This window comes from Notechis scutatus, chromosome 5 (assembly GCF_049901735.1).
Source record: "Notechis scutatus isolate UNSWTSFEM ecotype Mainland chromosome 5, rNotScu1.2, whole genome shotgun sequence".
NCBI classification, from domain to species: domain Eukaryota; kingdom Metazoa; phylum Chordata; class Lepidosauria; order Squamata; family Elapidae; genus Notechis; species Notechis scutatus.
Window position 1 is genome coordinate 79,280,706 of NC_142013.1, and position 23,472 is coordinate 79,304,177.

A 23,472-nucleotide genomic window follows, 5' to 3' on the forward strand; every position below is an offset into this window, starting at 1 on the left:
GGAAAGTGCTTTTCAGATTTTTGTCTCTTTCTATTTCAATATGGAATAATGAAAGAAATGTTACAAATAGCAATAAAGGAGAAAGATTGTTAATAACCTTATTTGCTTTTTTGTTTTTCTTTAATACCTATAGCATTCCCCTGGATGTTCTATTGGAATATAATTTAAAAATAAAAGATTAGAAAGCATAATAGAGAAAAAAAGACAATGTTTCTGCTCTATTGTAAACTCTATTCTCCCCATGCCATTCTGTAATACTAAGAATACAGCAAAGAGTATATTTTTAAGGCATTGCCTGTGCACTTTTCATGGAAAGGATAGGAAAAGTAGCAGTGGCTGGGCAGCAATGAAGTAGAGTGAGGCCCCCTGGTCTGTAGCCCATTCAGAATGGGGCCCCCTGGTCTGTAGCCCATTCAGAATGGGGCCTTGGAAGAGGTGGGCATTTTAGGGAATAGAATTTAGAATTTAGAAAGCGTTTGTTCTTTGTAGTTGTTTCACCAATGCAAACAACTTTAGGGAGAGTTTATTTAATAACTTGTTAACTGAAATACAATTATTGGATGTATCCCCAGATTTTGTTTAGCATTTATCCTGAAAGCAGGACGTCTTGGCAGATGCTGGCTGTTTCACCTGTGGATGTTTACAGTATCCTTTACCTGTTACCTTTTTGGAAAACACAACAGGAGAATAGTGTAGAGTGTGGACCCAAGTTGCTGACAATAGGCCAATTCAAAAACTTGTTTGATATTTAATGGCTTTTATTTTGTTTGCTAAATTAAATATTGAGAATTATTTCTTTTTTTAGAGATCCTGATAGTAAATACTTCACTGATTTTAAAACCAATATATTTGCAAATCTGTTTTCTAAGATCATGATCCAAATGGTATTGAAGATCTGATGTCATATCTCCTTTAGATGCTCCCTGAAATGTTTCTTTCAGAAATATAACCATCAAAGAATGCCTAATACCTTTGGATGAAAGCAAGTGTTCAGTTTTAAATTAAAATGTACCTTGTGCTTTATATAGCACAACTGTTAATAGTATAACTGTCATCCAGCAATGGTGCATGAAATGTCATTGTGGACCACTCAATGGCATTTCTACCTGTTCTCTTCCAAGTGCATTTTCGGACTACAAGTTCCATATTTCTATCAGAACATCGGATTGGGATACTATATCTAGGAGGCAACAGATTGAGAAAGACTTTCAGAGAAATACAATAACTAGTGATCCATGTTAAGGGTCAGATAGGGTCAGATGCTACATAGGGTCAGATGCTATAAAAAGCATGCTTGGCATAGCATTCTATTGACCTGTGATGGATGCTTTTTCATTATTTATTGATTTGGCTTTGTAGTTTGGGTTGTGAATTTCAGAAGTTCCCGATGGTGTGAATTCCAGAAAAAAATTTGGCATAGGAATAAGAGCATCACTTGGATGGAGTGCATAGAACAGAACTGCCATTACAAAGCAGTGAGAGATGTACATCTTGAAGGCTGGGTGAGAACATGGAATATAATTGGCAATACATGAGATAACATATCTTGCATCTCTGCAATGAACTCCAGTGTCAAGGATGCTGCATTGCATATCTTTATTTTGGGTTTAGGTTGACATAAGATATTTGGTAGGGTACATTATATAAGTTGCTCCTCTTTCATTATATAAGTTTTCCCCTCATTGATTAGTAATAGTAGCCTGGTATGGTATGCAATTGATAGAAGCCTACTGTGCTTTCTAACAAGAATCTGATCATTTTAAATATCTTCTTTTGTAATAAAATGTTTTTCCTCCTGCTAAAGATTAATTTAGAGGCTGGCCTCTTTCCCTAATCCGGTGAGTCTCCCTAAACTCAAGGATGTTCTTTCTTTTTCCAAGACACAGTTTCTGTGTTTTATAAACATATGTGCACATTTTGACATATACACACATTTTGATGGGATTTTGGAAGCACTAATGAGTTTGTTTCCCCTGGCTTTGGATGGTTGGCTGGGAAAATCAAGAAAAGTGGAGAGTGTGAATGTTGTGTATGAACTATATGTTAAGGTTATCTCAGATGTTGCTGAGTGATATTTGCTGAACTCCTCTCCTTTCCTCCCCCTCCCCCTTCCCTAGTCCTGTAAGAAAATGATAAAATATTTGAAAATGATGAATCTGACAGCTTCAAATGATCTTCTTTCCTCTTCTTCTTTACCCTTTATTGTTTTACCTTGCTTGGCTATTTCTGTAATGTACAATGGGTGTCCTGCTAAGATGGATTGGCTGTTATTGTTAGATATTAAACCCTTCCTAACATCATCAAACCCCTATAACTAATGGGAAGTTTTCATGTCTATTAAGATTTGCTCTTAAACTTTATTGAAGTGTTTGCTCACATGGACAAAGATTCAAATTAAATAGCTTTAGTGTAACATTCCCAAACAGTAAGGTTGCTATTCCTTTTCCTTGGTGATTTATTGACTTAAAAGATCAAAGGCTTGACAATGGAAAGCATTTGTATGGACAGTCTTTTGTTCTAGACTAGAAGCTTTTGCTAGGCATATTATTTGTAAAGAATTTTCAGACGTCTATATCTAAAGAGTTGGACAGTTCCTAATGTAACTTGGGGCAATTCCATTTTTGTATTGTGATGGAAGATAAGGAAAAACACACAGGGATCATGAAAACAGTTTAAATTCCATTGGGTTCTTCCCACAACAGGAATATCAATTATATCAACAACCAGCCTACATCTAACACCAAATCTAAGGAACAAGAGCAATGTATCTATGAAGCTATGGAAAAGGGAGGAATCAACTCCTTTAAGTGCTTATTTAGTGAATGTAAAGAAAAGGAGTAGGGGGGAAATGATAGCACTTTTCCAGCATTTGAAGGGCTACCACAAAGAAGAGTTGGTCAACTTATTTTCTAAAGCACCAGACAACAGGATAACAAACAATGAATGGAAACTAATCAAGGCAAGAAAAGCAACCTGGAATTAAGGAGAAACTTCCTAACAGTGAGGACAATTAACCAATGGAACAACTTGCCTTCAGAAGTTGTAGGTGCTTCATTCTTGGAGGTTTGTAAGAAGAGACTGAACAGCCACTTGTCTGCAGTGGTTCAGAGTTTCCTGCTTGACCTGGGTGTGTGTGTTGAACTAATGAATCCAAGATCCATTCCAGCTCTATTCTGACTTAAAAATGGCCTCATTCTAGAATCAAGATTCTTATCAAGCCAAACTATGTGAAGTATCTGGAAAGCTTCTGTGTTTGAACTAGAGAGGTTGACAAAAACATTAGGATGGTAGCTGATCTCTGTATCCTATGTAAAATACTGTTAGGATATTTGGTCAATTAAAATTATATCTGACAGCATTCCAGCAATATGATCAGTATTTGACAAATATTTCTGGGAAATTACTTTCATTCTCCCCCCTGCCCTTTAATTGCATAAATTTTGATATTTTATTGTTTATGGTTATCAAATGAACTATCCTCGTTTTCATAGATTTAAAATCATCACCAGAATCACAAGCTTTGGGTAAGTTGATTAAATGTTTTTTACCCCAATGAAACAAACAACTTGGATTGTTTTAGATTACTTTCTCTACTTTGTCATTCATTACTAGACTTCCCTTCATGCTGTATTCCTAATAACTTTAGTTGTCTGCAGAATTACTGTATAATGGGCAATACAGACAAATGGAAGATAAACAGCTGAAACAATCAAATTATCATTTTACAGATTCTATTGGAGAAAACTTCCCTTTGTTTTTCCACTTATGGAAGAGTAGTGATAAATATTTTATTATTACTGAATATGCATCCTATAGATAAATTGTTTATTGTGATAACAATGTCAGTCTACTTACCAAAGAATCTCAGTGAAAAACATACCCATATTTATAAAAGCAGAATCAACTAATACAAAAGTTCTTTTTGCTGAGTTTATGAAGATGAAGATGTAGAATATGTCTGATCTTCCATCAAACTGATATGCAGGTAAAATGGAATCTATACACATTTATACACAAATTTCTGCATAGGGAAATATAATCAAGAAATTATTTTATAGAATTGTATTGCAGATACATTGAGAGAAGTACAGCCTTTAGTGACACTATTCAGTTGAATTGAACATTTATACCCATAAACATTATGACTAGCCTGACCCCCAAACCAAGCAAACTGACACATGCCATGAACACATAGCCAGGCCTCAAACTCGGAGCCAAACCAAAACCCGGAACATCACATCACATCACAGCCACCTGCTCAGGATATCACATCACGGAACTCAGGAAGTTACACCACAAAACCTCAGGATGTTACAACACAGCCAATGACCCAGGAGATTACAGCACAAGACCCAGAATGTCACAACAGTAGAACTCAGAAGGTCATCACACAGCCCATTACCCAGGTCATTACAACACAGGAGGCTGATAGACACACAGCCAATACCTCAGCCACACATGTTCTTATGAAAAAGTCAGCCAATCTGCAAACATCAACTCCATCAACCAATCAAGAAATGACAATACAGCCAACCTCCCCACCAGTATTTATAGAGAGACGGCAGCTCCGATCATGCTTTGCTTGCACAAGCACGAAGCCGAAACCACCAACCTGAAGATGGCGAGTGGGACCTCGTCGAAATGTCACCAAAATACTCTCAAACTTACACAGGAAAAGACCCAAACACGCCAAGACCTGCATACCTGTACCCCTGAAAATCTACAAAAACAAATATATATATATATAGATTATTTTTAGGGGTTTTGTATAACTAAATTCAACAATTTTTGCTGACATTTTAAAAAGAATTTGCTGAAGTTGTTGTAATTGGATTTCTTGCTTTTGTCTTCCACTTTCAACATTAAAAAATGGATTCATTCATAACTTATCATCCTGACTGCCTCATCCTATTTCTCTAAGTATTCAGGCTCTTCTAGAGAAGTTCAAAGAACAAAATAGCAAAATACAGATTAGAAAAATACAGAAAATAAATCAGAAAGGCAATAAAATTGCAAGAAATAATAAAACACTAGAGTACAAAAAAGTGCTATGAATTATGAAATAAACCAGCTAATCAAAATTCAAGCTAGCAGGATCATAGAGACATATGTGATTCATTCCTAGCTTGGTGATTCATATTTCCTTCACAAGATGCTTACTTGAAAATTAGTACTTTACTTTCTCTGAATATGTGGAAAAGTCTCTTGAATTGTGGCTAAAGATTAAAGACAGACAAATAGATTATTAATTTTCTTATACCAGAAGTCAAAATACCTCTACCTCAAACTCAAAGGTATCCCAGAAGTATAACATTTATACCAGAAGTCAAAATACCTCTAAGTCAAAGTCATCTTCTGGATATATTTATACAATTTTCTCAGGGGTGGGATTCAATTTTTTTAACAATCGGTTCTGTGGGCATGGCTTAGGTGGTGGGTGTGGCTTGGTGGTCATGTGACTGGGTGGACATGGCTTGGTGCTCATGTTATTGGCTGGATGTGGCCAACTCAATATCACTCACATCAAGGCACGCATCTCCTTGCCTGCCCTCTCAAGACTGTGGGGATGCTGCAATAGTTGTAAGTGTGAAAAATGGTCAAAAGTCACTTTTTTCAGTGCCATTGTAACTTTGAATGGTCTCTCCACACAAGCAAACTACCAGCAAAGGAAGGGAAAAAAACCTCCAGAGACGTTCCAGAGACGGGAAGTCTAGTCCTGCCAAGAATGTAATAAGGGTTAACTATCTGAATCGGATTATGATCTGCCCATTCGTTAGGTAAAATTTCAATCTCTTTTAACTCATTTGCTAGCTCACCATTCATCCACACAATATCAATTCATCTCCATGATTGGTGTGGGTTGGAATAAAATGTAAATTGCTTTTTCTCCGGGTTTAATTTTCTCCACATATTTATCAAATTTAGTTCAGTCATCATTTCCTCACATGTTTTCGGTACTTCTCTCTTTTTCCTCCCCCCCCACTACTGTGATCTTTCTGATGGTCCACAATGGCATTGAAGTCCCCCAAGATACAAATATTCCTTTTTTCTAATCCCACTATTTTTTCATGTAATTGTTTAAAAAATTATTTTTGATTATCGTTAGGGGCATAAATAGAATTAATAGAATTGGGGTTGACTTAATCCAAATTTGTAAAACCAGAATTCTTCCGTTGGAATCTGTCCAAATTAGCTCTGCTTTCATATCCTCTTTCACATATACTGCTATCCCTTTCTTTTTCCTGAAGTCTGCTGGTGACGTAAACAGATTCCCTAGCTTGGAGCATTCTAAATATTTTTCATCTACCTTCCTTATGTGGGTTTCTTGTAAACATTTTATATCTGCATTTTGTTTAATTAGTTTAGTTAGAATTTTTTGTTTAATTAGTTTTTATCCTAGAATTCAGGCCATTTATATTAACTGATAATATTTTCTTTTCCTCGTCCGTTATCTAATTGATTCTTGCTCTTTGTCTTGTAGTTACTCCTGTCTCTTTTTGTAGCTGATAACGTGTCCTCGGTTCTTCTCTCTCTTGTTGTTGTAGTATATTTTTTGAATTCCTGGGATTTCTATCTCTACTCTTTTGGTAGTCCTGGTCGTCTTGCGAGTTCATCTTTACTACTCATTCTTCCGGGCCTACCAATCGTTCATAGAATTCTTGGGCTTTTTCCATGGACTCTACTCTAATTTTCCTTTCTTCCCATGAGATTAACATCCCTTCTGGGATTACCCATCTAAATACAATGCCTTTTTGGTTTAATTGGTTCACCAAAAATTTATAGTCTTGCCTTTGCTGTCTCACTCTTCTTGGGATTTGTTTGAGCACCAAGACTTCTTTTCCTTTATATGTAATTGTTTCTTCTGTAATTGTTTCTGGAGATTTTGTATATTACATCCCTTTCTTCTGGCAAATCTTACGTGAACCTCTTTTGGGTGTTTATGACGTCTTGCATAATTTGTACTCACTCTATAGACTTCGTCCAGCTCTTTCAGAATATCATCCTTACCTTTTTCCAACAATTCTGCTAATATTTCTTCTATCACTTGTTCCAAATCCTCTTCTTTTGATTCCACTGTATTCTGGAATCTCAAATATGCTGCGGCCTTGTCCATTTCCAGATAGACCAGGGAATCATCCATTTCTTTGCTCAGATTTCTTAGTTGTTCACCAAGCTGTTTACTTCCTCACTTCCGATCTTCCCCCGGTCTCAGATTTGTTAGTCCAATCTTCCCAGAGTCCCCAAACCAAATCTCTCACATTTCCCAAAAACTAAACTCGTTGCTCTCCCTGCCCCCGGTTATTGTCAGTTACACAAGCCTCTCCGATTTTCTTATCTTCTCTGTCCGATCACTCGTGTCCTTACCCTCTTCCGTCTCATGAGCCCTTTCGCTGTCACTACCGCTCGTATCCGCTTTGGCCACTGCTTTTGGGCTTCACTTCAACTGATTTTCTCCAATGCTCAATCAAGATCGCAGATTCCTTCACTCGCAGTCCTCATTCACCACAATCTGTCATTCACTTGCTTCCTCTTATATATAACGATCCGGACTTCAGGACCACCATTACTGGATGGCGGTCTCTTGTTATCGGTCTGTACAGGGTCTCTACGTCGCGATGAGAGTCGCCTTCTCCACACCACAACTTGAGCCTCCCCACACTGGCACGTTTTTCTGCAGGATGCGTGCACCCCTAAGGGTCGCTCCAATAGCAAGAAAAGGTAGCATAAAACCCGGAGCGAGCTTCAGCACCTCCACTCATCCATACCTCATCACCGGAAGTCTTTTTGAACTCTTTGTTTCAATGGACCAACATTTGCCATCTATATTCTTGTCTTGTTTATGAAGAAATACTGGACATTGGATAATTTTGAATTTATAAAAATTGAGCAAATAAAATGAATATCTGAAATATATATTGGTATATGAAAAAGCTATACACATTATGAGAAATTTTCAGTAGTTGAACTATAACAAAAGGAGATGAAGAATTGGGGTTTCTTCTTCTCAACTGAAGGAACTGAAATGTGAAGAAAATGATTAAAGGACAAGAAAGAAATGTTATTGAAGAAATAATCCACAATAACAGTATTATATTTGAAGAAAGAAAGATCAGGAAAGTAAGAGGAAAAATATCAGAAATAAATGGGGAATGAGCACAGGGGTCTTCAGGAATACATATGTCAGAATGTCAAGATAGCCCCTAGGTGTGTATCCCATGGAGCAAATAATCCAAGACTTTAGTTTTAGGTCTATTTTAAGCCATTAAAACAACATATTGAATATTAAATTCAATTGCTAAGAAGCTAGCTAAAGATTCTGTTGCTCTGTTCAGTAGGTCAATTGCACTTCTTGTCTGAACTGACACCCAACTATAAGCATTCTGGTTAAGTGTTTCAAATGAAGCTGTAACAATTACACATTGGCCACTTTGTTCTATATTAATATATTGTGAAATGAGTTCCATTTTTTCTTCAATAATTTGAAGAATTTTTATAATGGCTTCTGAATATGTCATTTGTGTAATTACAGAGTATATTTTAGTCATATTGTGAACAAGGAAGCAGCTATAATTATGTGCACCTGAAGCTTCTTGTAGATACAAATTATGGCTATATCATAAAATTGGCTACAGGCTGTCAAAGTATTTTGGGCTGCTAGGTTAATTAATACAGGTCAGCAAACCTTTTGAACCACAATTCAGAGTCAAGATCTGAAATACACTGTATACAAATGAACCTGGAAATTATAGCAGTCATTCAAAGCTTCAGTATTTTAAAAGTTGCAGACATTTATGAAAACAAATGTATAATATTTTTAATATGTTTGTGTAGCAATATTATATGTCTACTTTTGTAACAGTTGAAGGCAATTTAATGTCTGGTCTATTTGGAAACCATATACAGTATAACAATAGTGTGAGAATTTTTTAAAAAATGTACTTGTAGAATGTCTAGATCTTTAAAAACCAATTCTGATTTTAAGCTGTCTCTGTCATATAGATTGACGGATGTAAAGAGGATTGGTTTTTGAAAATCTAGACCTTCTAAAGTTAGTTCTATTGTAAATAGAGATTTTACAAGTGCATCTCTTCTCTTTCTTTTGCTGCATAACTTTTTGATGTATTGTGCCATGTTGCATATGAATCTGACCATAGTATGGGAAGTTGCCATGCCAACCCTCAGTACCTATTCAATATGTTGTATTGAAACCACTTGGAACTTTGGGAAACAACCCAGCAACTTCTGTGTGCCAAAAGATATATACAAGAATGATGAAAAAAATCCCAATGTTGTCAAAGGAATACTTGGGACAGTCATAATAACATGTGCTTATCCCATTTTTTGCTCATGAAGAAGAACCTAATATATTGTCCAAAGTAATCCATGAGTATGCAGGGTAGAAAAATGGAATTTAGAGGCAGAATATTTTTTGATATTTATCATAGTCCCACCTTCTCCACTTGCAATGAGGCCTTTTTGATACTGTTTCTAAGCTAAGTCACTCCCTCCAATGATTTCCTGATACCAAGGGAATCTAGAGCTTTCAATCTTATAAGTAATAATGAGGAAGAATGAAGACAAACCACATTTTATGCTGAGGAAGTTTCTTTTTTCTCTTTCCTTTTTATCAATGGTTACTTCCTTTCATCAGAGATAAGTTAATAAACTTTTAGGTAGAATGCTCTTGAAAGAGACATGTTCTTTAACTCTCTGAAATAGGTGTTTTCTGTTTTTGAATTAATTATATTAACTATATAAATTTACAGGAAAGGTCAAAAGTCCGATCACAATTAGAATGAGGTAAAGGGATGATACCATAGTTAGTTTTTTATGGTGGCATTAAAAAAGCGCATGACTTAGAAGACTATAGGTCTTTCACTTGTAGAAAAATGTGGAGTCCTTAACTGTCTTTCTATCAGCTGTGAACTTTAGCAGTTTCAGTGATTCTGCTCTTTTAAAGGTAGAACTGGGAGGGCCCTTTGTAACTGAGCGACAACCAAAAGACTATATTGTAGTTCAAGTTGGACAAATAGAAGACTCCAGTCCTAAAAGGAGACGTCAACAGCAAGTAAGACTTTAAACATTTGAATCGTCTCCCCACTTTTACAGATCTGCTCTTAGTCCTATCAGGCAATATGGGAAGAATCAAAAGTCCTATGGATCTTGAAAGAAAGATGCAGAAGATTCTAGAGCAGTGATGGCTAACCTTTTCGGCATCGAGTGCCCAAAGTGTGCACGTACATAACCAAAATGCAATACGCACGCATACCCTGTGCATGCGCCCCACTCCCATGCATATGCCCTCCCCCATGCATGTGTATACACCCCATGCATGCACTCCACTGCACATGCGTCTGAATTGCTCAAAATTTCCGCTACCAGTTCTTCACAACTGGTCAGAACCTGCTAAATACCACTTCTGCTAAAGCAGATTTCAACATGAGAATTGTATTAACAAGGCAAATGGCCCAAGAATGTTTATTTGTGTGCCGTGTCATCTTAATTATTTCTTTCCAACTGGTTATCAGGTATAGGAGCAGAGGCCTGCAGTTTAAAAGTATCTGAAAACATGTACATCTTTTCTTTCTCTCACACTAAAAGTTGAGGTGGCATATATGGAAACTTTTCCATTTCACTAGTAAACAAAGACATTAGAACAGGTCTGGATGATAGAATGTCGAAGACATAGTGTTCAATGTTTGAATTTATAAGGTTAATTGCTTAGTTTACATAGACGAGCAAGAAAGGAGATCAGCAGGCATAGTTATAAGGCAGTAATAATCTGGGGAGCTTCCAAGTATAGGTAATTTCAGTATAATTACAGCCAACTTCAATTAGACATTTTGCATCTCTCTGTTTTCTACAATATACCAATACCCTTTTTTTAAATAAAAAAAATCCCAGCCATCTTCTGTCTCTGGGCAACATTTATTATATGAATATGTATTAAATACATGCATATGTTTTGCCCATACAGTGAGGGCAGGCAGAGGGTGTGATCTAGTCTTTTCTTCCCAACAAAAAGTAGAGAAAAGGAGGATAAAAGCAAGCTAGTTTAGAGCATTTTTTCCTAAACACCCCCTTCCCCCACACTTTAAAACAAACAGAAAACCATGGGTTTAATGTACACCATTCTAATTTGATCCCCTGATGCACTGATTCTTTATCCTTAATGGGTTCACACCCAATAGAATATAATTCCTGTTACTTCCATTGATCAACTGGCCATCTTGAGCTATTAGCTTAATTAAGGAATGACTCTCGCCCAATTTACTGTATATAGTACTGGTTTTTAAGATATCTATATGCCAATATGCCTAGAGTCTCTTCTATCCAATTAGCAACTGGAATTGGTGTAAAGGTAATAAAACTTATTAAACTTCTTAATTCTTTCTTTTTTGCAGATATTACATAATTGGACTCTTGCATTAAATGTGAAGAAAAATGAGCAAGTTATTGTGACTAGAATCTTCGAGACAATTAATAGGTTGGTTTATGAATTCAATGAAACCCACTGAAAAAATATTTTATATTTAATAATTATTTATTAAATATTTTCCTCATTGCCTAAACATTTCATTCTTCAGGTGGCATAATAACAGATAGCAAAACCATTTTATGAGTGGTTACACTGATGTGTGTTTTACAGGTAGTCCTCATGTAGTGACTATAGTTCCAATGAAATAGTTGCTAAGTGATATGGTTGCTGATAAAACCGTGTCACTTGGGAGTGGGAGCAACAGAGAGATTCTAAATGCTGCTGTCTCATTCTGATAAAGTTTTCTTATACAGCACCTTGAACCCGACCCAATTTTCTTCTTTCCTTTTTTGCCCTCATGGAGTGAAGAAATTATTTAAACAGGCTGTGTCTTCTGAGCTATTTTTCTCTGCAGCTGTTTCTTTAAAAAGTGCTCACCACAAGTTAACAAGCTCATCTCTGCACCCCTAATTAGTTGATTAAAACCCTCTGGCTGGCTCCCTGCTGCCCAGAATTGACCAAACTTTAATCAATTTCATATTGAAGGCCTGCTTTTGTCATATATGCAGACATAGGTTGCAAAGTTCCTTTTTCAACACTGTTTTAATTGTGAATGGCCACTATCGGAGGCCATTGCTGAAGGAGGACTTTCTGTATATCCTTGTATCTAAATATCTCTTTTCAGAATTTCTTTTTTTTTGGCTGGTTATGAAAATGACCTAAAAAGATCTCAATAATTTGAAATATTCTAAATCATTATATATTGAAACAAGAATAATATCAGCAAGAGAAATAGCATACAATTAGTAATGCTTAAAACCTTTAGCAGTATGAACTTGTGGTCATTTTTACTCCAGCTATCAAATAGAATTTTAAAATTTCTTTCAACAGAAGAGAAACCTCCCTAAGAATCCAGGCATTTCTTCAGGAATCAGAAATCATTCCTCTTTCTATGACACATCAGTATCTTCATGCAAATATAGAGGCTCAAGTCACAATAGCTTCTGTCATTTTAGCAGGTGTTTATGTTCTGATTGTGTTTGAGGTAAGAATAATCATTTTATTCAAGGGAAATAGAAACAGAATTGTTTTTGTCAGTTAATATACTAACCTAAAATTGGAATAAGAATCAGTGCATTTCAGTTAAGTACATCTACAAGCCTCCATCAATTTCGGTATCTTTTCATTTGATTTTTTTTCATTGATTTTCACTAACTTTCCATTCTATTTTAAACCCTCTGTTTCTGTGAAGTTGAAAACCAATCATAACATAGATCTCCATGATAAAGTAGACTTAGTTTTTTTTTAAAAAAAAGATCACTTGGAACTCTGATCAATCCCATCAACCCTTCATAGGAACAAAGTAATTAAACAGGAAGTGCTTAACATTCTGATTGCTAGTAATCACACTGGAAGCTATTTTGGTCTTTTTGGTCAGAAAGATGCCAGGCTGGTATGAGGAATCTGTGATAAAAATAAAGGGGAAAAAACCCCATCCATTTTATGTCTCCTTCCCCCAAATCTCATAATACACAATTATAATACTCTTGTGCCTGCATAAAACTTGGAACAGAAGTAGCATAATATAGTTTGACTGCTAAGCACTGAGGCAGAACCAGAGAGCCTAATCTATGAGCAACCTACCAATCATATGTCATTTCAGTCCAGTGGTGGGATTCAAATGTTGTTACTACCAGTTCTGTGGGCATGGCTTGGTGGGTGTAGCAGGGGAAGGATACTGTAAAATCTCCAGTCAGAGGTGGTATTTGCTGGTTCTCTGAACTACTCAAAATTTATGCTACCAGTTCTCCAGAACTGGTCAGAACCTCCTGAATACCATCTGTGTTTCAGTTCCTTCTTTTCAACTCCTGACCCCCAACAAGATTTTTTGGTTGGTGCCTTTGAGTCAGCATTGATTCCTCGCATTTTCTTGGGTAGATGTCAGAAGTGGATATGCCTTTGCCTGTTTCTTAAGGTTGAGATAGATTACTGGCCCTGGGTCACCCAGCTGGCTTTCAGGCTGCTTAATTTTACCAAAATTAATGAGCCTCAGTGGTGCAGTGGTTAAAATACAGTGCTGCAGGCTACTTCTGCTGATCACCAGCTGCCAGCAGTTTGGCAGTTTGATTCTCACTGGCTCAAGGTTGATTCAGCCTTCCATCCTTCCAAGGTGGGTAAGATGAGGACCTAGATTGTTGGAGGCAATATGCTGATTCTGTAAAACTTAGAGAGGGCTATAAAGCATTATAAAGCAGTATACAAATCTAAGTGCTATTGCTATTGCTATAAAATCCCCTCCAGTAATGGTTATGCTATTTTCCATGAAGAGGCTAAAAGAAATACTATGGTTGTTCCACTAATCTACTGTCTTCCCATGGAAAAGTGTGATAAATCCCAGTGTGGCTGCATGGTGACATCAGTATCATATCTCTGGTGGTTCTTGGTAAGGTGAACAAAAATTAAAAAACAAATATAGACCTCTGCCAATTAATGGAGTTGTGATATGAAGGGTTTGAAACACAGCCTTGTTACTAAGCCCATTATGAAGAGAAGTAGTAGTAAAACTTTTGCATCAGACAGCTACTAAATATACTCCTGAGTGCCTGGAGATACAATTCTTGAATAGCTTGGGAAATAGTGTAGTGCTTTGAGGTCGTTCTCCTTTACTTTGATCAGTTGTTTGGAAACATATTACCTGATTCCTTATTTCCCCCCCTTTTTAGGCACTATTGGAGCTACAAAGGAGTTGCAGTTAATAGTTATAATCTTCCATGTTAGGTTTTTTTTCCCTTCACAGCAACGTTTATTTCACAGAGCAGTAATTGATATTTTTTTAAAATAGTTCAATTTCCACTATATTTTTGAAGACCATACCTTCTCTCATCAATAGATATAAGATTTTTATGTCTCTTTAAAATATGATAAAAAAGTGGCTTGGGCTGAAAATTAAGATTGTATTTAAACACTGGGTGGCACTGCTTGCTACTCTAAATCGTAGCAATTGTTCTGATTTTTGTGATGCTTTCTCACAGAGAGAAAATGCTTTTGGACCAGCATCAGGAGGGTGCCACTCCATCCCCTTAATGGAAAAAAACCCTCAACTTTCAAGTGCACCTACTTTTTCATATTTTCTCCTGCTTCCTAACGTTCAGATTGAATAGTGCCACTGTTTAATAGGAGTGACGTACATTTCCCATCTTATAGGTTATTTGTATTTTCTTTCTTTGGTGGCGTTGTGTTGGGTAAATTGAATGTTACAATGCCATGGTCAGTGAGCCCAAGACACTGAGGGAAAGACAAAACAAAAAAAAGCTTTTAATGTTGAACAAGTTACAACAACAGTTTTCCACTTTTCTGTGCATGTGTGTGCATAAATACTGTATATGCAGAAAACATGATTTCAAAAGGAATGAGTTGGTCAAAGAGACAATGCCCCCATAATGCTTAAACATACAAAAAAAAAATACTGAATTGGAGAAAATGAGGCTTTAAAGGAAGCAGGCTTTTAAGGAAAGATTGGCTTGTTTATTTTTTTTAAATAAGAACTATTTTGCATCTGTTATTGCTCATCAGGATCCACAGTATTTCAGGGAAAGCGACAAAAATAGAGCAGTTTAATGATATGAGCAAATTAAATACAGATGTTTATCCTTTTGAAGTTCTATGCGGTTTGCTAATGTATTCTTATTTGGTGCAGTAGGAACTTGGATTTTGGTAAAAGTATGGAGATCTCAATCATCAAGGTACAAAAGTTATGTGTCATTTCTCAGGAAGTTCTTTTAATTTTCCTCAGTTCTTCTGATTAAATTATAAATTGGAACTTGAACAAGTTTCCTCCTCTTCCTCTCCATTACCTGCAAGAATCCCCAGCTGAGGTTTGATCCAGAAATGATAATGATAGCTCAACTATCCTTGCCCAAAATATATCAAAAGTCAAATTCAGTGTTATTTACTCCACATGTATATGCAGGACAATATAATTTTGTTTGATCCTTTTTCCCCTCAAAGTTAAACATAAGTAGTTTCTTCAAGGCCCTTCACTCTCATTGCCATTTCTGTTCGACTACATCTGAATATTTCTAAAGTTGTGGTATTTACAAAATAGAAATGGTATTTGATGTGGCTCTGACCATCATTGAAGATAGTAGAGATATATTGCTTTATATGATGTCATAGCTATAGATTAATAATTGTAGCCTAAAGTAGCCCTTGCCTATCTTTGCATTTGTTTCACTCTACTGACTCAAAAACATTTTATTGTGAAGTACAGTTTATTATGAATGTTATTTTGCACCCTCAGGAAAGGAGTTTATTATTTATATACATTGATTTTTAAATACGTGGTGAAGCTCAAATACTTAGTTAACTGTTGGAGTGTATATACTGAATTACATACTTCTGTATCTGTATTAACCTGGATCCATCAACCCTTCAATAAATTGCAGTGCATTCTCTAACAATTCATTTGTTCAAGGGATGTGGGGATATTTTTAGCTTCTAGGCAGCATGGTGGCAGTTTCATTTTATTTACATTGGTTCTCATCTTTATTACCCAGGATTACAAAAATCCTGATTTAGTGGACTTCAACACAATAGACTTCAGATGCAGCAAGTGAAATTTTTGTTGTATTTATGCCATTTAAAATCATTTATATAATGAAATTGTTACAAAAATGCTGCAAATAATATCACTAAACTCTGAGATTATAACATCAGAGAAAAAATGTAAACATGCAAATGGATGGAATACTTTCTGATTTAATGGCCAGTCATGAATAACGGACAACACTTTCCCAGAACTGGTCTGTTAAATCAAGGTTTCCCTCTATAAGGAAGTGTCTCTATGTTACGTAATGATTTTGAACAAGAAGTTACTTCAAAAGTACTCTATTTCCTAAATCACCCCAGGAGAACAGTGAGCAGCCAATGCTTCTTCTTAAATATCTGTCTCTTTTTGCCTTGCTTGTAAATTGACAAAGCTGCTGCTAATACTGTCCTGTAATCGCTAAATGGCTTAATCTCCCATCAAATCTATTTTCCACTGATCTGATTGATCATCAACATTATCATGGGGAATAATGTGAGAATTGGTGCTATCTGCACTGAGATATACAGATATATCATGTCCTAAGTTGTTCAAATTCAGAGAATGAATGCCCATCTTGTGTACTAGGTTTATTTTAACTGCCATGCAGGTACTCACTCTTTATTTGTCACTATGAGAATGCTGTGGCCATTTGACATTTTTTGATTGGTGAAAGACATGCTTTTAAAATGACAGCAAAAGCAGTGGCTGATAACCTGAGGGCAAGTACAGAGATAACTGGGTGGAACAATCTAGTTGACTGGCTGAGTGGTGGGTGTACAAGGGAGGTTGATAGCATACAGAATAAGCTAGTTGGGTAGCTTTGCCAGAGGCTGTTAAATTTCAGTGTTTTACTGTGTGCATGGATGTAGGTGAAAAGTGATTAATAATAAAGAATGATGGTTGAAGAGAGAATGAGAAACCATATGTAAGAGAAAATGGATGAACGAGAGACTGAATAGAAAATGGCTAAGGAAGAGAAGGAATGTCCAATTTTGCTTTGGCCTTGTTGGTTTCCCCAATGTCATAAGGAAATAGAAATTCAAAAGGAATATATACCTTTAACCAAACCACTGATTAACACAAACTATTCTGAAGTATTATATAATCCCAGATTATGTAATATTTGAGTACTATATGGGTTGGCCCAAAATATTTCCAGAGCCACCTTCTTAGCAGGAATTGTTCCATTCAATAGGCTCATTTTTCAAGATGTTCTTGGTAATTTCCCACTTTAGTGAGACAAGGCGGTGTGGGTGTTAAAGGTCAGATAGTATAACTTTTCCATTATGCCACTGATATTATAGAATATAACAGCTTTTACCTGGAAATCAGATTTCCCCATTACTATTTACTTTCCAGACAGTAGATATCAAAGTCATATGGAGAGTTTTTTTCATGGTTGCTTAAATAATGTTGTGCATTGTTCTGGTGCTTTACTGTTTTTATTTTTATGAACAGTTTTTACTTAATACTATTTGTTAAGATGGACATTTTTATTATATTACATGAATTTAATTTCTTAATATTGAGTTCTGATCAATGTTCTATATGCATTTTCTTGGGTTAACTGCCAGGACTCATTAAAAATATGCCAGTATTCAAGAATGTTCAACCAATAGATGCTTCAGTGCCGGTGCAAAGTTTGTGATGCATTCAGTTTAAGAGTTTAGATGAGCTCTGCTGATTTATTTTGCTTTTTATTAGTTGCTATGATTATTTTGACCTTGGACATCTTGCTTTAGATTGCTAAACTGTTGCTTTAACCTTTAATACTACCCGAGTCATTGCTGTGAGATGGGTGGTATCTAAATCGTACAAACAAATATAGTTCCAAATAAGAAACTATATGGAAGAAGTCTTGTCTTAAACATTGTGCCCTTATAGATATGTCTTACTTGCCTTAAATATTATACTCATGGCAAATCTTGATGTAAGTTCAAGACAATTTTTTTCTGTATAATCAGATTAATTATTTCCATATAAATTGACAGGCAGGTCTGTCTATATGTTTGTATAAATAGAAAGATTTACTATATGGTTAGCATTTAAAGGTTAATCAGTAAAGGTAATTAAAAAAGCATCATTCATTATGTTCATTATGAGAGTTTTAGATTAGAGTAAAAATCCTATATTTCAACTTGATAAGATCAAGAGTTATCTATCTTGAACTATTTCAGTGAACAAATAGTCCTGTACAGAACATTGAATTTTCACAATACTGTTTACAGAGAGGATATGGTTGTGCACCAAGGTACAAGAATATACTTTTAGCTTTACTCTTTAGTGTTAAGCAACTGTTAGCCTGTTTTCCATATGGCCCTGGGAACAACAGCATTCATTAATTCTTCAGCCAAATTCTCAGATTGTTTTACCTGTAGAAATATCATAGAATTGGAAATCAATACAAACTGTCTTCCTAGAAAAATCCGAGCTCTGTAGTGCCATAAGCCATCAGCCAAATTTCTATTTACATTTTTGGATTTCTATTATATGCCTCCAAATTGTGAGGTTTTGCAGTGTTGTTGCTATTAGCAACTAATTTATTCTTTTCTGGTGACCCTCTGCCAGATGGCATAGAGTAACTAATTCCTAAAAATAGAACACATTCAAAGTACAAATCTAATATACTATCTGAAATAAGCCTTTTAATTAGCTATAGTCCTTTGGAAAAGAGTCTGGCTAGATTTCATCAAAATCAACCATTTCTAAAAATTTGTGCTCAGCTTTATATTAACACCAACATTGTTTTACAATAAATTAATTTTTCACACAAAAATGTCAGATAATTTAAATAGTGTGTTAAAATTCAAAGTAACATTTCATTTGTGATTTGAAGGAACTGGGTGCAATAGAATGATTTTGCCAGGCTTCAAATAGGCTTACCTTAATACATTTTGGACTATATTTTTTCTGTTAAATCCTATGATAACATTCTATAGTATTGTTTATATCTATGATATCCAAGTGGTGTTGCAAAATTATGCTATTTATACTTATCACACTTTTATATATATTTCTTCTGTATTTATTTGTATTTCATTGTTGCTTTCTGTAAATGGTGAAATCAATAACAAAATTTGTGTTCCAATTACAAAAGCTGTGCACCTTTGAAAATAATTTGGAAGAAATGCTTTGTACAACTTGCTGAAGCAGAGCCCTTCAGCTATTCATGAAAGCAGCCCATTTTTTTCCATGTGAGCCTGATAAAAAGGTGTGTTTGCTTTAAAATATCTATCAGTTCATTAAAGTTAATGCACCTTTTGAGGGTGTTGCACATTTTCTGTTTTGTGCAGAAGCCTGAATAAAGATTGATTCCTTTAATTCAGTGTTTCTTCAAGCATGGTCCTAAGATCCCTGCCCCCCAACACCTCTCAGGGGTCTGCAATATCAAAATTATTTGCCAGGCTATGTTGAAAAACAATGCAATATTAAATTCCAATTGAACAGTTGTGAGATCTCTGCTTCAAAGGTTCTGTTTTTCTACCTTATTGCCAGAGAAGCATTTGTGATGACCTGGGGTATGGCACAAAGGCAACATAGTCAAATAAGCAATAAGAGTTCCTTTATTATCTCCAACTTTGCCTCCAATGTCCAGGTTACCTTCGGCTGGAGAAAAATTCTCCCAGGAACAGCCTTTGACTTCAGAAAATTTAGTCCAAAACAAGGTACATACAAACTGTAACTAAAAATCCAAACAAACCAAGCTGAAGTAATTAACTTTACAGAACAGGAGAAGGAATTTCAGACTTGAAAGCACGCCAAAACTCACACAGTTGGGAAGATGCCAGGAACACAGATAAGCTATGACGATACCAGATAAATTCACGTTTGCTCCCAACAACTTGCTGTGCACAGCTTCCTTTTTTATACACTGTTCCCAGCTGCAGCTAATGAAGGGAACCAGGGCCCTTTCCTCCCCCGTAAGCCACACAACTCACGTGCTCCCTTCTCTGTTCCTCCCTGCCTGGGTCTTCCTCTGAATTCCCCCTCCCTTGCTCTACCTCTCCCCTGCTCTGCCCAGCAGGACTTTGCCCTTCCCCAGTTTCTTCCACAGCCAATGGAGCCACGCTCCCACTCCCTGTCAGCTGTTTAGCTTCCTCCTCCGAGTCAGATTCTGAAAGGGGCATGACAGCATTCTTGAAATCATTGCCTTGCTTGTTCCTTGATCTAGCTTACCTCTAAGGGCTCGGTCTTTTACTGTCTCTCTTCTTATTCATCCAGATATTAGCAAAATTCAACAACAAATATTCCCCAATACATTTTTGTGGCAGATAGCCACTAGAGAAAAAAGCCAACTCTGCTTTTATTATTACAGTGACAACTACTGAATGTTACTATTCTTACTAAATGGAAATAAATTCCTTCCTGAGAACAGATATACTTAGGGCATGAAAGACAAATATGAGAGGGAAAAGTACGGATTAGCAACATGCCTCTAGTTTCATTTAAAGTTTTGCACTGAGGTAACTGCAAGCACATTTCAACAGTAAATTCATTCATTCATTCATTCATTCAGTATGTTAGTTGCCTCAGTCACTAAAGCAACTCTAGATGGCATTCCAGGAAATAAATAATGAACACTAAAGAACATGCTCTCCAACAATTGGAAATTAAACATTTAATGCTGGGGAACAAGCAATGCCATGTACACTCATTTAACCCAAATAATAAGAAAGGAAGGCAAAGAGACTTGCTGGGTTCATTGTATAATTTAAAAGAATGTTTTCAGTTCCGGATGGGGAAGCAGCGAACAATTTAAAAATCAAAACAGCAGATTCTTTTTTTAACCACCTGGGATTTTCTGGTGTCATGCCCTTTGTATTAGGAATTTTGAAAGAAAATTCTCAAAGATGCCTGAAGTGTGTGGTGAAATCCACTCAGGTTTTTACCTCAAAGTGATATAAAATTGATGCCAGAGATCTGAATTTATTTCAGCCTGTTCTATTTTTAGAAATCTTGGAGGTCACTAGAAGGGAATAATATAGTTGATCATATCAAAAACACTAAAATGTTACACATTGATGGCATATAAAAAGCAGAAAAGAAAAAGAATGTGATTAGAAATGTAAAATCTGACCTGATATTTAACTCTGTATGTGACTTATGATATTTTAGATAAGACTTACCCAGGGGTGGGATTCACATTTTTTAACAACTGGTTCTGTGGGCATGGTTTAGTTGGTGGGTGTGGCTTGGTGGTCATGTGACTGGGTGGACATGGCTTGGTGGTCATGTTACTGGCTGGGCGTGGCCAACTCAATATCACTCACATCGAGGCACGCATCTCCTCTCCTGGCCTCTCATGACTGTGGGGATGCTGCAACAGTTGTAAGTGTGAAAAAGGGTCATAAGTCACTTTTTTCAGTGCCATTGTAACTTTGAATGGTCTCTCCACACAAGCAAAGTGCCAGCAAAGGAGGGGGAAAAAACTCCAGAGACATTCCTGAGACAGGAAGTCTAGTCCTGCCAAGAATGAAATAAGGGTTAACGGAGAGGCAGTTTCTGTAAGCAACACCAGAATGTTTCCTTCCTGCCCTCCTTACAGGATTAGGCCAGTAATTTCTTCTAACAACCGGTTCTCTGAACTGCTTAGAATGTTAACAACCGGTTCTAGCGAATAGGTGCGAACTGGTAGAATCCCACTCCTGGACTTACCTCTTCCTCATCAGGAAAAAAAACCTCTGAAGATTTTTATGTCAACTGATTGCTGAGTAAATAACATCTTGACACTTTAATTAGGTATAGAAAAGCATTTTGGAGAATGAAAGGCTGTCTGATGAGGTTTGTGAGGATCCCTATGTATAAGGCAGCAGTCCCCAACCTTTTGGGCACAAGGGACTGGTTCCGAGGAAAGAGTTTTTTCCACAGACTGGAGGGGTGTAGTTTTGCATGCTGCCTACATCCTGCGGATGGGACTTTGCTTGTTTGCTTGGTCCAGTTTCTGGCATGCTGAAGCCCAGTGCCAATCCACAGACTTGGGGGGGTGGGGGTGGGGATCCCTGGTAAAAAGAGAAGGTCATGCTTGAGCCACTGTTATTTCTTCACAAAACCCTATTCACTGTTTCAGAATTCATCTTGGCTGAGGTGCCAGCGATGAACCATTTTATATAAATTTTCTTTATACGAGACTGACATGGTTAATTTGTAATTTGTTTGCCAGATGTGTTCCCACTTATCTAATTCAATACTATGACCCACGTTTTTAGCCCAAATTATCATAGATTCTGTGACTATTTCTTCTTTTAATTTGTAATCCAAAAGATATTTATATGTTTTACTAATTGTTTTCTTTTCCTCTCCTAGCCATATTTTATCTAATTCTTGTGGGATCATATTAAAGCCAAATTGTTCTCTATCTTTTTTATAATGGGTTTGTATTTGTGCAAAGGGCCACCATGCTATCTACTTTCCTTGAATTTGTATTTGGTTCCTATTTTTAAGCTCTTCAGTGTCATATAGTAAATCTTTATACCTGACAATATTTTCATAATCCAATAGACTTGGATATGTGACTGCTTCCAATGTAGATATAGCCACAATAGAACCTTTGGGTAGTGGTTTTTTTTAATCTTTCCCCAGATATTGAACAACACATTTCTTACATGGTGCCTTTGGAAATATGAATGTTGTTTAGATTTTCCATCCCACATGAAGGCGTGCCAGCCAAGTTGGAGATAAAAACCTTCTAATACTAATAACCTTCTATTTTCTAATTTAACCCAATCCTTAAGCCAGTTTACTATAGCAGCATCATAATATAATTCAAAATCTGGAAGGCCAAATCCTCCTTTATTCTTGGCATCCTGTAATAGTTTATATTTCACTCTGGATTTTTTCCTCTGCCATATAAATTTAGGTATACATTTGTTTAATTCTACAAAAAAGTACTTTTCCAACTTGACTGGCACTGTCTGAAACAGGAACAACAGTTTTGGCAAAATATTCATTTTTACTGTCGAAATATGTCCCAATAGCGATAACTGCAATTTGGCCAAATTATCTAAATCTTTAACTATTTCCTTACGTATAGTTTTAGGGGAGTCCAGGGAAGCAAGAAGGACCTTACAAATTGCCATATTATTGATGTTTTTAAAAACCTTTTCTTTCTTTCCCTTTTACGTAGAATGAGACATAAAGCAAGTTTTGCAGTTGTGGAACTCAGCATAAAGTAATAATTTTCAGTTGCTTATTAGGTCTCTAAGAAGTGAAGACGATCACAGCTTGCCTTCAAATGGCTTTTGAGAGTTGGGAAATGAAAACAGTGGTGGTGTGAAAATCTCTTTATTTCTCACATATTTAACTAATTATAGGAGAGAAAAGAAAAGCCTTAATAGAAACATGGCATCTAGAAGGAGGATTTCTCTCCTTCCTTCCCAAATAAACCAATAACTGGTCTGGGATCCTT

General features: G+C 36.2%; 1 protein-coding gene across 3 annotated transcripts in view; it reads left to right on the forward strand.

Annotated features, from left to right (window-relative positions):
• Positions 1-23,472, forward strand: part of OCA2 (OCA2 melanosomal transmembrane protein) — a 193,017-nt gene that overhangs the window by 58,702 nt on the left and 110,843 nt on the right. For all 3 annotated transcript variants that reach the window (XM_087967115.1, XM_087967114.1, XM_087967116.1), the window contains 4 exons: positions 573-645; positions 9,921-10,069; positions 11,406-11,488; positions 12,371-12,524. In XM_087967115.1, coding sequence (XP_087823241.1) covers positions 573-645; positions 9,921-10,069; positions 11,406-11,488; positions 12,371-12,524 — 459 coding nt within the window. The remainder of the gene's footprint in view (positions 1-572; positions 646-9,920; positions 10,070-11,405; positions 11,489-12,370; positions 12,525-23,472) is intronic.